A 15,248-nucleotide genomic window follows, 5' to 3' on the forward strand; every position below is an offset into this window, starting at 1 on the left:
TCCATGGTGCGACCACACCTCAAGTACTGTGTTACTACTACTGTTTAACATTTCTAATACCAGGGTTACACAGCACTGTACAATTTAACACAGAGGACAGTCCCTGCTCAAAGGAGCTTACAATCTAAAGGACAAATGTCAAACTGGGGCAGTCTAGATTTCCTGAATAGAGGTACAATGGTTAGGTGCCGAAAGTGACATTGAAGAGGTGGGCTTTGAGCAAGGATTTCAAGATGGGCAGGGAGGGGGTCTGGCGAATGGGCTCAGGGGGAGTTTATTCCAAGCATAGGGTGAGGCGAGGCAGAAAGGGTGGAACCTGGAGTTGGCGGTGGTGGAGAAGGGTACTGAAAGGAGGGATTTGTCCTGTGAGCGGAGGCTACAAGTAGGAGCATAAGGGGAGATAAGGGTAGTGAGGGGCTGAAGCAGACGTGTGCTGGTAAATTTTTAACAACAGGCTCTTTCTCAGGACGTAGCCAGCTCTGCAGTTGAAAGGGCCAGGGATGGCCGGGGGGTGGGGGGGGGGATGAGCAACACTTGCCTCTCTCTTCTCCCTCCCTTCGTGCGGGCATGCTAGGCATACCTTTGCTGGCAGCCAATAAATGGACTGCCACCACTCCCAACGTCTTGCTCTGAGCAGCATGCTGGAACTTCTCTCACATGCTTGAGAAGTATTTACTTGGCTTGCAGGGCTCAGCATCCCCAACAGCAAAGTAAAACATAATTCAGCAGGGCGCCCAAGCCCACATTTTGGGAGCCAGTTGTTAAAGTAGCCATGGAGGGCCCTGCTTTAACAACCGGCTCCCAAAATTCTTAAAAACTTAACAACCGGCTCTTGCGAGCCTGTGAGAGCCTGCTCCAGCACACCACTCGGCTGCAGTGCATTTGTAGGTTAGTAGGACAAGCTTGAACTGTATGCGGTACCTGATCGGAAGCCAGTGAAGTGACTTGAGAAGAGGGGTGATATGAGTATATCGGTCTAGGCGGAAGATAAGACGTGCAGCAGAGTTCTGAACGGATTGAAGGGGGGATAGATGGCTAAGTGGGAGGCCAGTGAGGAGTAGGTTGCAGTAGTCAAGGCGAGAGGTGATGAGAGAGTGGATGAGAGTTCGGGTGGTGCGCTCGGAGAGGAAGGGGCAAATTTTGCTGATGTTATAGAGAGTGGAGGAGGTTTGTCGTTTGGTGTGAGAGCAAGGCCCTAGAACTTCGTTCTTGTCCTGCACAGAACCTGCTTGAGTACCTTCTGCACTTATCAGAGTCTGGTCTCAAGACCAACTCAGTAAGGAATCACCTTAGTGCGATTAGTGCTTACCATCATCATGTAGAGGGTAAAGCCATCTCTGGAGAGCCTTTAGTCGTTCGATTTATGAGAGGCTTGCTTTTGTCAAGGCCCCTATCAGCCTCCTGCAGTGTCATGGGATCTCAACGTCGTCCTCACCCAGCTGATGAAACCTCCTTTTGAGCCACTGAATTCCTGCCATCTGAAGTACTTGACCTGGAAGGTCATTTTCTTGGTGGCAGTTACTTCAGCTTGTAGAGTCAGTGAGCTTCAAGCCCTGGTAGCTCATGCTCCTTATACCAAATTTCATCATAACAGAGTAGTCCCTCCGCACTCACCCTAAGTTCCTGCCAAAGGTGGTGTCGGAGTTCCATCTTAACCAGTCAATTGTCTTGCCAACATTTTTTCCCAGACCACATACCCGCCCTGCTGAACGTCAGTTGCACACATTGGACTGCAAGCGAGTGTTGGCCTTCTATCTGGAGCGGACACAGCCCCACAGACAGTCCGCCCAATTGTTTATTTCTTTTGACCCCAATAGGAAAGGGGTCGCTGTCGGGAAACGCACCATCTCCAATTGGCTAGCAGATGCATTTCCTTCACTTACGCCCAGGCTGGGCTGACTCTTGAGGGTCATGTCACGGCTCATAGTGTTAGAGCCATGGCAGCGTCAGTGGCCCACTTGAAGTCAGCCACTATTGAAGAGATTTGCAAGGCTGCGACGTGGTCATCTGTCCACACATTCACATCACATTACTGCCTCCAGCAGGATACCCGACGCGACAGTCGGTTCGGGCAGTCGGTGCTGCAGAATCTGTTTGGGGTTTGAATCCAACTCCACCCTCCAGGACCCGATTTGTTCTGGTCAGGCTGCACTCTCAGTTAGTTGTTCTTCATAGGTCAATTTCTGTTATGCTCTCGCCATTGCGAGGTTCAATTGACCTGGGTTCTTGTTTTGAGTGAGCCTGAGAGCTAGGGATACCCCAGTCGTGAGAACAAGCAGCCTGCTTGTCCTCGGAGAAAGCGAATGATACATACCTGTAGCAGGTGTTCTCCGAGGACAGCAGGCTGATTGTTCTCACCTACCCTCCCTCCTCCCCTTTGGAGTTGCGTTTTTCCTCATTCCTTTGCTTGTCATTCAACTGAGCGGGAACGGTCGCGCAGGGGCGGGAAGACGGCCGCGCATGCGCAGTGTGCATGCCCTGTGTGCGGGACCGCCCGCAAAGGTTTGTTCCGGTTGGTGGGGGCTGCCGTGGACGTCAACCCAGTCGTGAGAACAATCAGCCTGCTGTCCTCGGAGAACACCTGCTACAGGTATGTATCATTCGCTTTTCCCCACCTCCTTGCAGGCTCAATGTGGCTTACACAGACCTGTTATGGTAACACCATTCCAGGATGCCAGATACAATTGACACTTCCAAAACAGCTTTTCTAAATACACTACTTATCACAAATTAACTCCACCCTAATTACAACTGTCTCAGTTTGCTGAGGAGTAAAATTATTCTTGCACACTGTTAAAACCCATCATAGCGTACCTGTTCATACCCATTCCAACAAGTCAGGATGACTTTTATTCTCTGTAAAAATTGTGGTGCTTTAGTTTCAAGGCCAGTCATCTGGAACCTTAAGGCTTGTCCTATCTGTCATCAGCTCACTAGTTTAAAACAGGAGCTCAGTAAAGTAAAGCAGGAATTAGATGCACTTAAAGCAACTTCTAAGACTGCACAACATCATAATGCACAGAATCAAACCAAATTCACACCACTGCCTCAAAGGATAAAACCACCTAAGAATAGATGGTTCACCGTAGGCTCAGGCAGACTTCGTTATGTGACAAGAAAGCATCCACCCTCACAAGTGTTGCCCCTACAGAGTTCTTTTGCTCCATTACAGCACTGTGATGTTCCTCAAAATAGAACTGAGGAGGAAGAAAAAGCAATGGAGGTGGAACAAAAAGATATGAAGGTACCCAAAGACAAAAAACACCCCAAAATCACAAATGTTGAAACACATACCAGAAAATGTAGATGGAAAGTGTTGACCACAAATGCTCGCAAAACTCTGGTTCTTTTGCACATCTCTACCTACTATCCTTGTCTTCCCCTTGTCCCAATCAGCTTTGTAGAAAAGAGGCTTAATACAGGCCTAAGATAGGTTTTACAGCAAACACATTCCACAGGTTTAGGTTTATACCCACCCACCCCAAGACTGACACTTCCTAAATCCCTATTCTAACTATACTACTTATCACAACTTAACTCCACCCGAATTACAACTGTCTCAGATTGCTGAGGAGTAAAGTTAATCTTGTACACTGTCAAGCCCCATCATAAAATACCTACTCATACCCATTCAACAAATCAAGATGACTTTTATTCTCTGTAATAATTGTGGAGCTTTAGTTTCAAGGCCAATCATCTGGAAACTTAAGGCTTGTCCTAACTGTAATCAGCTCGCTAGTTTAAAACAAGAGCTCAGTAAATTAAAGCAGGAATTAGATGCACTTAAAGCAACTTCTAAGACTGCACAAAATCAAACCAAATTCACACCACTGCCTCAAAGGATAAAACCTCCTAAGAATAGATGGTTCACAGTAGGCTCAGGCAGACTTCGTCATGTGACACAGAGGCATACACCTTCACAAGTGTTACCCCTACAGAATTCTTTTGCTCCATTAGAGCTCTGTGAGGTTCCTAAAAATAGAACTGAGCCAGAAGAAACAGCAAAAGCAAAAGAACAAAAAGATATGGAGGGACCCAAAGACAAAAAACACACCAAAATATCAAATGTTGAAACACATACCAGGAAATGTAAATGGAAAGTAATGACCACAAATGCTCACAGTCTTGGCAACAAAGTTCATGACCTTCAAGCCCTGATGTTGGAGGCAGACTTAGACATTGTTGCAATCACAGAGACATGGCTCAATGGTTCCCATGAATGGGATGCAAACATACCAGGCTATAATCTATTTAGGAAGGATAGAGAGGGTCGTAAAGGTAGAGGAGTAGCTCTATATGTGAGAAATGATATCACAGCAACCGAAATAACAGGGACCTGGGGTAAGGAAGAAGCGATATGGATCACCTTAAAAAGAGATGGTAGAACCTCTGTCCACGTGGGTGTTGTCTACAGACCTCCAACACAATTGGAAGAATTAGATAAAGACTTGATCGCAGATATTCAAAAGTTGGGAAAGAAGAGAGAGGTGCTGTTGCTGGGAGATTTCAATCTGCCGGATGTAGACTGGATGGTTCCGTCTGCGGAATCAGAAAGAAGTAGATTGTGGATGCTTTCCAAAGTGCTCTGCTCAGACAGATGGTCATGGAACCCACGAGGGAGGGAGCGACGCTGGATCTGGTGCTCACAAATGCGGATAGCGTGTCAAATGTCTGAGTGGGTGCCCACCTGGGCGGCAGTGACCATCAAACGGTTTGGTTTGATATGACGGCTGAAGAGGAGGGTGGCCACTCAAAACTCAAAGTCCTGGATTTCAAGCATGCTGACTTTCGTAAAATGGGGGAATACCTAAGGAAGGAGCTGATGGGCTGGGAGGACGTACGAGAAGTGGAAGGACAGTGGTCCAGGCTGAAAGAAGCTATAAATAGGGCCACAAACCTTTATGTAAGGAAAGTAAATAAAAGCAAGAGAAAAAGGAAACCACTATGGTTCTCCAAGCAAGTGGCTGAGAAAATAAAGGCTAAAGAGTTTGCGTTCCAGAAATACAAAAAAAACTCAAGATGAGGAACACGGGGAGGAATACTGGAGGAAACTGAAAGAAGCCAAGAGAGAGGTACGTCTGGCGAAAGCGCAAGCGGAACAACAAATGGCTAGAAAGGTAAGGAGGGGTGACAAAAATTTCTTCAGGTATATTAGTGAAAGGAGAATGACTAAAAATGGAATTGTGAGACTAAAAGATACTGCAAACCGCTATGTAGATAATGATGAAGAAAAGGCAAATTTGCTAAATAGATACTTTTGTTCTGTTTTTACTGAAGAAAATCCGGGAGAAGGACCACGATGGACTGGTAAAAGTTCATTTGAGAATGGAGTGGATATAGCACCGTTCACGGAAGAGAGTGTGTATCAACAACTAGAAAAAGTAAAGGTGGACAAAGCCATGGGACCGGATGGGATCCACCCCAGGATATTGAGGGAGCTCAGAGAGGTTCTGGCAGGTCCTCTTAAAGATTTGTTTAATAAATCCTTAGAAATAGGAGAGGTTCCGAGGGATTGGAGAACGGCGGAGGTGGTCCTTGTTCACAAAAGTGGTGATAGGGAAGAAGCTGGAAACTACAGACCGGTAAGCCTCACTTTGATTATTGGAAAAGTAATGGAAGCGATGCTGAAGGAAAGGATAGTGAATTTCCTGGAAGAAAATGAGTTGCAAGATCCGAGACAACATGGTTTTACTACTACTACTACTAAACATTTCTAAAGCACTACCAGGGTTACGCAGCGCTGTACAATTTCACAAAGAGAGACAGTCCCTGCTCAAAGAGCTTACAATCTAATAGACACGTGAACGGTCGGACCGAAAGGGGCAATCAAAATAGGGGCAGTCTGGATTCACTGAATGGTAAGGGTTAGGTGCCGAATGCAGCATTGAAGAGGTGGGTTTTAAGCAAAGACTTGAAGATGGGCAGGGAGGGGGCTTGGCGTAAGGGCTCAGGAAAGTTGTTCCAAGCATAGGGTGAGGTGAGGCAGAATGAGCGGAGCCTGGAATTGGCGGTGGTGGAGAAGGGTATTGAGAGGAGGGATTTGTCCTGTGAATGGAGGTTACGGGCGGGAACGTAAGGGGAGATGAGGGTAGAAAGGTAGTGAGGGGCAGCAGACTGAGTGCATTTGTAGGTAAGAAGGAGAAGCTTGAATTGAATGCGGTATCTGATTGGAAGCCAGTGAAGTGACCTGAGGAGAGGGGTGATATGAGTATATCGGTTCTGGCGAAATATGAGACGTGCAGCAGCGTTCTGAACAGATTGAAGGGGGGATAGATGGCTAAGTGGGAGGCCGGTGAGGAGTAAGTTGCAGTAGTCCAGGCGAGAGGTAATGAGAGCGTGGATGGGAGTTCGGGTGGTGTGCAGAGAGGAAAGGGCGAGTTTTGCTGATGTTAAAGAGGAAGAAGCGACAGGTCTTGGCTATCTGCTGGATATGCGCAGAGAAGGAGAGGGAGGAGTCAAAGATGACTCTGAGGTTGCGGGCAGATGAGACGGGGAGGATGAGGGTGTTATCAACTGAGATAGAAAGTGGAGGAAGAGGAGAAGTGGGTTTTGGTGGAAAGACGATGAGCTCAGTCTTGGACATGTTCAGTTTCAGGTGGCGGTTGGACATCCAGGCAGCAATGTCAGATAAGCAGGCTGATACCTTTGCCTGGGTCTCTGCGGTGATGTCTGGTGTGGAGAGATACAGTTGGGTGTCATCAGCATAGAGATGATACTGGAAACCATGAGATGAGATCAGGGAGCCCAGGGAAGAGGTGTAGATTGAGAAGAGAAGGGGTCCAAGGACAGATCCCTGGGGAACACCAACAGATAAGGGGATGGGGGTGGAGGAAGATCCATGAGAGTGAACTTTGAAGGTGCGGTGGGAGAGATAGGAGAAGAACCAGGAGAGGACAGAGCCCTGGAACCCAAATGAGGACAGTGTGGCAAGAAGTAAGTCATGATTACCAGTGTCAAAAGCGGCGAATAGATCGAGGAGGATGAGGATGGAGTAGTGACCTCTGGATTTGGCTGGGAACAGGTCATTACAGACTTTAGAGAGTGCTGTTTCTGTCGAGTGAAGAGGGTGAAAACTGGATTGAAGTGGATCGAGGATGGCATGAGAGGAGAGAAAATCAAGGCAGCGGCTGTGAACGGCACGCTCAAGTATTTTGGAGAGGAAGGGTAGGAGGGAGATGGGGCGGTAGTTGGAGGGACAGGTAGGGTCAAGTGATGTTTTTTTGAGGAGAGGTATGACTACGGCGTGCTTGAAGGTGTCAGGGACAGTAGCAGTGGAGAAAGAGAGGTTGAGGATATGACAGATGGAGGGGGTGACAGTATGAGAGATGATGTTAAGTAAGTTGGTGGGGATGGGATCAGAAGAGCAGGTGGTGCATTTCGAGGAGGAAAGAAGGCGGACGGTTTCCTCCTCGGTGATGACAGGAAAGGAGGAGAAAAAGGCCTGGGTTGGTTGGTTGAGGGAGAGGGCTGAAGGGTGAAGAGGAAATGGCTTGGTAGTGAACTCAAGGTTGATCTTTTGCACCTTGTCGCGGAAGTAATCAGCCAGTGATTGAGGAGAGAGCGACGGGGGGTGGGAGTGGGGGGGCACTTTGAGGAGGGAGTTAAGGGTGGAAAAGAGACGACGGGGGTTGGAGCTGAGAGAGTTGGTCAAATGGGTGTAATAGTCCTGTTTAGCAAGGAATAGGGAGGAGTGGAAGGAGGATAGCATGAATTTGTAGTGAAGGAAGTCTGAATGTGTGCGAGATTTCCTCCAGAGGCGTTCAGCAGATCGGGCGCAGGAGCGAAGGTAACGGATGCAAGGGGACAGCCAGGGCTGGGGATTAGTATGCTTTGTGGGATGGGAGATGGATGGTGCGAGGGTGTCCAGAGCAGAGGAGAGATTGGCATTGTAAGTGGAGACAGCCTTGGCGACAGACTCGGAGGACAAGATGGAGGGGAGGAGATTAGAAATAATAGAGGATAGGGTGGGAGGGTCAATAGCCTGGAGATTCCTGGAGGTAGTGGTTAAAGTTGGACGGGACTGAGGGCGGGGTTTTACCAAAGGGAAATCGTGCCAAACAAATCTCATTGAATTCTTTGATTGGGTGACCGGAGAATTGAACCATGGATTTGCTATAGACGTAATCTACTTAGATTTCAGCAAGGCTTTTGACACGGTTCCCCACAGGAGGCTCTTAAATAAACTGGATGGGCTGAAGATAGGACCCAAAGTGGTGAACTGGATTAGGAACCGGTTGACGGATAGGCGGCAGAGGGTGGTGGTGAATGGAGTTCGCTCGGAGGAGGGAAAGGTGAGTAGTGGAGTGCCTCAGGGATCGGTGCTGGGGCCGATTCTGTTCAATATATTTGTGAGTGACATTGCCGAAGGGTTAGAAGGTAAAGTTTGCCTATTTGCGGATGATACTAAGATTTGTAACACGGTGGACACCCCGGAGGGAGTGGAAAACATAAAAAGGATCTGAAAAAGCTAGAAGAATGGTCTAAGGTTTGGCAATTAAAATTCAATGCGAAGAAATGCAAAGTGATGCACTTAGGGAGTAGAAATCCAAGAGAGGCGTATGTGTTAGGCGGTGAGAGTCTGCTAGGTACGGATGGGGAGAGGGATCTTGGGGTGATAGTATCTGAGGATTTGAAGGCGATGAAACAGTGTGACAAGGCGGTGGCCGTAGCTAGAAGGTTACTAGGCTGTATAGAGAGAGGTGTGACCAGCAGAAGAAAAGAGGTGTTGATGCCCCTGTACAAGTCGTTGGTGAGGCCCCACCTGGAGTATTGTGTTCAGTTTTGGAGGCCGATCTTGCTAAGGATGTAAAAAGAATTGAAGCTGTGCAAAGAAAAGCTATGAGGATGGTATGAGATTTGCGTTACAAGACTTATGAGGAGAGACTTGCGGACCTGAACATGTATACCCTGGAGGAAAGAAGAAACAGGGGTGATATGATACAGACGTTCAAATATTTGAAAGGTATTAATCCGCAAACAAACCTTTTCCGGAGATGTGAAGGCGGTAGAAGGAGAGGGCATGAAATGAGATTGAAGGGGGGCAGACTCAAGAAGAATGTCAGGAACTATTTTTTCACGGAGAGGGTGGTGGATGCTTGGAATGCCCTCCCGCGGGAGGTGGTGGAGATGAAAATGGTAACAGAATTCAAACATGCGTGGGATAAACATAAAGGAATCCTGTGCAGAAGGAAGGGATCCTCAGGAGCTTAGCCTAGAATGGGTGGCAGAGATGGTGGTTGGGAGGCGGGGCTAGTGCTGGGCAGACTTATACGGTCTGTGCCGGGGCTGGTGGTTGGGCGGCGGGGATAGTGCTGGGCAGACTTATACGGTCTGTGCCAGAGCCGGTGGTGGGAGGCAGGGATAATGCTGGGCAGACTTATACAGTCTGTGCCAGAGCTGGTGGTGGGATGCGGGACTGGGAGGCGGGGATAGGGCTGGCCAGACTTATACGGTCCGTGCACTGAAGAGGACAGTACAAATAAAAAAGTAGCACATATGAATTTATCTTCTTGGGCAGACTGGATGGACCATGCAGGTCTTTTTCTGCCGTCATCTACTATGTATACTATGTCTAAGCAATAAAGTTAATGACCTTCAAGCCCTGATGTTGGAGGCAGACTTAGACATTGTTGCAATCACGGAGACGTGGCTAAATGGTTCTCATGAATGGGATGCAAACATACCGGGCTATAATCTATTTAGGAAGGATAGAGAGGGTCAAAAAGGTGGTGGAGTACCTCTGTATGTGAGAAATGACATCGAGGCAACTGAAATGTCAGGGACCTGCGGAAAGGAAGAAGCAATATGGATCACCTTAAAAAGAGATGATAAAACCTCTGTACACGTGGGTGTTGTCTACAGACCTCCGACACAATTGGATGATCTAGATAAAGATCTGGTCGCAGATATCCATAAGTTGGGAAAGAAGAGAGAGGTGCTGTTACTGGGAGATTTCAATCTGCCAGATGTAGATTGGAAAGTTCCATCTGCGGAATCGGAAAGAAGTAGAGAGATCATGGATGCTTTTCAAAGTGCTCTGCTCAGACAAATAGTGACGGAACCCACGAGGAAGGGAGCGACGCTGGATCTGGTGCTCACAAATGGGGATAGTGTGTCAAATGTCCGAGTGGGTGCCCACCTGGGCAGCAGTGACCATCAAATGGTTTGGTTTGATATGACAGCTAAAGTGGAGGGCGGACACTCAAAAATCAAAGTCCTGGATTTCAAACATGCTGACTTTAGTAAAATGGGGGAATACCTGAGGAAGGAGCTGATTGGATGGGAGGATGAACGAGAAGTGGAAGGACAGTGGTCCAAGCTGAAAGAAGCTATAAATAGGGCCACAAATCTTTATGTAAGGAGAGTAAATAAAAGCAAGAGAAAAAGGAAACAGATATGGTTCTCCAAACAAGTGGCTGGGAAAATAAAGGCTAAAGAGTTGGCGTTCCTGAAATACAGAAAAACTCAAGAAGAGAAACACGGGGAGGAATACTGGATGACACTGAAAGAAGCCAAGAGAGAGATACGTCTGGCGAAAGTGCATGCAGAAGAACAAATGGCTAGAAATGTAAGGAGGGGTGACAAAAATTTCTTCAAGTATATTAGTGAAAGGAGCAAGACAAAAAAGGGAATTGTGAGACTGAAAGATGCTGTGAAACGCTATGTAGATAATGATGAAGAAAAAGCTAATTTGCTAAATAGATACTTTTGTTCTGTTTTCACAGAAGAAAATCCAGGAGCAGGGCCGCGATGGACTGGCAAAAGTACATGTGAGAATGGAGTGGATATAGCACCGTTCACAGAAGAGAGTGTGTATGAACAACTTAAAAATCTAAAGGTGGACAAAGCAGTGGGACCAAACGGGATCCACCCCAGGATATTGAGGGAGCTCAGAGAGGTTCTGGCGGGTCCTCTAAAAGATTTGTTTAATAAGTCCTTGGAGACGGGACAGGTTCCGTGGGATTGGAGAACGGTGGAGGTGGTCCCTCTTCACAAAAGTGGTGATAGGGAAGAAGCCGGAAACTACAGACCAGTAAGCCTCACTTCGATTATTGAAAAAGTAATGGAAGCGATGCTGAAGGAAAGGATAGTGAATTTCCTAGAAGCAAATAAGTTGCAAAATCCGAGACAACATGGTTTCACCAAAGGGAAATCGTGCCAAACGAATCTCATTGAATTCTTTGACTGGGTGACAGGAGAATTAAATCAAGGACGTGCTATGGACGTCATCTACTTAGATTTCAGGAAAGATTTTGACACAGTTCCCCACAGGAGGCTCTTGAATAAACTAGACAGGCTGAAGATAGGACCCGAAGTGGTGAACTGGATTAGGAACTGGTTAATGGGCATACGCCACAGGGTGGTGGTAAATGGAGTTCGCTCGGAGGAGGGAAAGGTGAGTAGTGGAGTGCCTCAGGGATCGGTGCTGGGGCCGATTCTATTCAATATATTTGTGAGTGACATTGCCGAAGGGTTACAAGGTAAAGTTTGCCTTTTTGTGGAGGTTACAAGGTAAAGATTTGCAACAGAGTGGACACCCCGGAGGGAATGGAAAACATGAAAAAAGATCTGCGGGCAGATTGTTGGGCAGACTGGATGGACCATGCAGGTCTTTTTCTGCCGTCATCTACTATGTTACTATGTAACTGGTGATGTAGAAGGATTAGGATGGTAGAAAAGGAAAGATCTAGACAGATAGATCTAGAAAGAAGATTTTCAGTGTTAGTTGTATTGGTGAAGTGGCATAGTTAAGCTATGGGTTCTCTTTGTAGGCCTTGTTAAAGAGATATGTCTTCAGAGATTTACGAAAGTTATCTATTTCGTCGATTGTGTTCAAGGTAGTTGGTAATGCGTTCCACAGCTGCGTGCTCATGTATGAGAAGGTAGTCGTGTGTATTAGATTGTAGTTTAGTCCTTTGCAGCTGGGGAAGTGTAGAGTAAGAAATTTGCGGGATGATCTTTTGGCATTTCTGGAAGGCAGGTCCACGAGGTTTAGCATGTATGTCGGGGCATGTGCGTGGATGATTTTGTGTACAATCATGCAGATCTTGAACGCGATACGTTCCTTAAGTGGGAGCCAATTAAGTTTCTCTCATAAGGGTTTTGCACTTTCATATTTTGTTTTTCCAAATATGAGTCTGGCGGCGGTATTCTGGGCTGTTTGCAGTTTCTTGATAGTTTGTTCTTTGCAGCCAGCGTATAGTGCATTGCAATAGTCCAGGTGACGTAGTACCATTGACTTAGACCATTGCTTCAGTCTTTACCAAGGAAGATTTGGGAGAGATATTGGTGCCAGAAACTGTATTCGAAGCTAATGAGTCGGAGAAACTGAATGAAATCTCTATAAACCTGGAGGAAGTAATGGGCAATTTGACAAATTGAAGAGTAGCAAATCTCCTGGATCGGATGGTATTCATCCTAGACTACTCACAGAATTGAAAAATTAACTTGCGGAACTATTGTTGGTAGTATGTAATTTATCTTTAAAATCAAGCGTGGTACTGGAAGATTGGAGGGTGGCCAATGTAACGCCGATATTTTTAAAAGGTTCCAGAGGGGATCCGGGAAATGATAGACCGGTGAGTCTGACTTTGGTACCGTGCAAAATGGTAGAAACTATTATTAAGAACAAAATTACAGAGCACATTCAAAAGCGTGGATTAATGAGACAAAGCCAACATGGATTTAGTGAAGGGAAATCTTGCCTCACCAATCTATTACATTTCTTTGAAGGGGTGAACAAATGTGGCTAAATGTGAGCCGGTTGATATTGTGTATCTGGATTTTCAAAAGCGTTTGACAAAGTACCTCATAAAAGACTCCAGAAGAAATTGGAGAATCATGGGATAAGAGGTAGTGTCCTATTGTGGATTAAATTCTGGTTAAAGGTTAGAAAACAGAGAGATAGGAGGATATGGTGACTGTAGAGAGGAAGGGGAGAGGAGAGAGATAGGAGGAGATGGTGCCTGTGGAAGGGAAGAGAGAACGGAGGGGATGGTGCCCATGAATGGAGAGGAAGGGAAGGGAGAAGAGAGGAAATGAGGAAATGGTAGGGAGGAGATGGTGCCCATGGAGGGGAAGGGAAGAGTTGGAAACTAGTCAGATTTGAGAAGGAGGAAGAAAAATGGATGAAAGTAGAATATGAAAGATGGAAATAGGGCAGGAGGAGAAGAAAAAGAAATAGTGAATAGACAAAGGGCCTAGAAGCAGAGTTCAGAGCACAGGGAATGAGATGATTGAAAAGGTAAAATCACCAGACAAGGGTAAGATAAATTATGACATTTTTAGTTTAGCCATTGAAATATGTCAGTTTTGAGAATTTACATCTGCTGTCTATATATTGCACTGTAAAGGAGGAAATGTGAAGAGAATGCTTTATGTGATTAGTCATGCAATTAAAATTTTTATTCCATGTACAGTCCTAAATCAAAGCAAAACTTGAAACACAGAGAAGTATAACCTGCACAGAGTGCCAGGTACAAGTCTGGCCATCTTTTTGGGCAGACTGGGTGGATGGTACAGGTTTTTATCCTTCGTCATTTCCTGTGGTGCTGCATATATTGTACAATCCCAGCTTTACACCCATCTAAGTTCCTCTGTATATTTGTAAACTGGCTGCTTGTGTTGCTGTATACAGGACTTTATGTTCCCACCTGTAAGAACTAATTCTGTTTTTGCAATTAATCAAAAAAAATTTAAACATAAAATCCAATCCTTTCTTTTTTTTTTTTCCCTTTGTTCTGATCTCATGTTGTGGTCACTGTGCTCCCAGTGTTTCACAAGGGCTGAATTCATAGCTGGGGCTCATGGGAGCCTCCAGAAACACTTATTACATTATTTGATCAAAATCAAGTCAGAGTGGAACAGGGCTGTTGAGACCCCTTAGCAGTACATTACTAGATACCTCTGTGCTCTGTGCTACGGGCTTTCATCTCTCTCCCTAGATCTGACCCTGCTTTTCCTATCTACATATTTATAACTTCCCTGATGTTGATTGGCTACATGTAGGCAGACACTGCATTACATCCTATCTAGGTAAGTACAAATGTAGGGTTATTCCATGACAGTGCTTCAGGGCTTTTTTTACAACCCTGCCCACAACACTACTACTGCTGCATACAGGGAGGGAGCGCCAGGTACCCTGGACCACAGCAACATCAGACACAGCAAAGGTAAGGCACAGAACTCATCACCCCTTCCCTGCAGTTCAAAAAGACACCCAGCTCTGCTGCCTCATCTGCACCAGCACATCCAGGCATAAGGGGGAAAGAAGAAAATCCTAAGCAAGGAAAAGGACAGATCATGCAGACAGGCAAACATTTTATACATTTAGGCTACAATTGTGCTTGAAGTCTTCTGAAGTAGAACATCTTTTGCCTAAAGACTACAATTTCTGCAGCTTCTAGATGGAAAATATTGCACAGGTAAAAAAAAAAAACTGTGCTAACAGTGCTCAGGAACCATTGCCTCAAATGGCAAAATTAAAGATTTATTTTCTGTGCAATGTGCTCTGTGAACTGATGTGTTACCTTGGACATTTGTGCAAACTCTGGGACTGTGGCTTTTGCTTTTTCCTTGTTGATTTTAACCATTTTAAATGAATGAAATCCCAAAGTCTCTTGTTTTGCCTACATTGTAAGTTCTCTAGAGTAGGGACTAGCTCATCTGTTCTTGTATAGTGCTGTTTACCTCTACTAGTGCTACAGAAATGATAAGTAGTAGAAGACACAGTGTCTCCAGTGCATCTCATGTAGACTGTAAGCTCTCTAGAACAGGGACTGTCTGATATGTACTTGTATAGTGCTGTGCACCTCTAGTAGCGCTATAAAAATTATTAGTAGAAAGCACAGTGTCTCCAGTGCTTCTCATGTAGACTGTAAGCTCTCTAGAACAGGGACTGTCTGATATGTACTTGTATAGTGCTGTGCACCTCTAGTAGCGCTATAAAAATTATTAGTAGAAAGCACAGTGTCTCCAGTGCTTCTCATGTAGACTGTAAGCTCTCTAGAACAGGGACTGTCTGATATGTACTTGTATAGTGCTGTGCACCTCTAGTAGCGCTATAAAAATTATTAGTAGAAAGCACAGTGTCTCCAGTGCTTCTCATGTAGACTGTAAGCTCTCTAGAACAGGGACTGTCTGATATGTACTTGTATAGTGCTGTGCACCTCTAGTAGCGCTATAAAAATTATTAGTAGAAAGCACAGTGTCTCCAGTGCTTCTCATGTAGACTGTAAGCTCTCTAGAAC

The 15,248-nt window shown here is 45.8% G+C and overlaps 1 protein-coding gene across 1 annotated transcript in view; it reads right to left on the reverse strand.

Annotated features, from left to right (window-relative positions):
- Positions 1–14,591, reverse strand: part of DLST (dihydrolipoamide S-succinyltransferase) — a 111,669-nt gene extending 97,078 nt beyond the window's left edge. The window contains exon 1 of the mRNA XM_030213730.1: positions 14,529–14,591. Within this exon, the coding sequence (XP_030069590.1) occupies positions 14,529–14,591 (63 nt within the window). The remainder of the gene's footprint in view (positions 1–14,528) is intronic.
- Positions 14,592–15,248: the final 657 nt, after the last annotated feature.

Source organism: Microcaecilia unicolor, chromosome 9 (genome assembly GCF_901765095.1).
Source record: "Microcaecilia unicolor chromosome 9, aMicUni1.1, whole genome shotgun sequence".
NCBI lineage: Eukaryota > Metazoa > Chordata > Amphibia > Gymnophiona > Siphonopidae > Microcaecilia > Microcaecilia unicolor.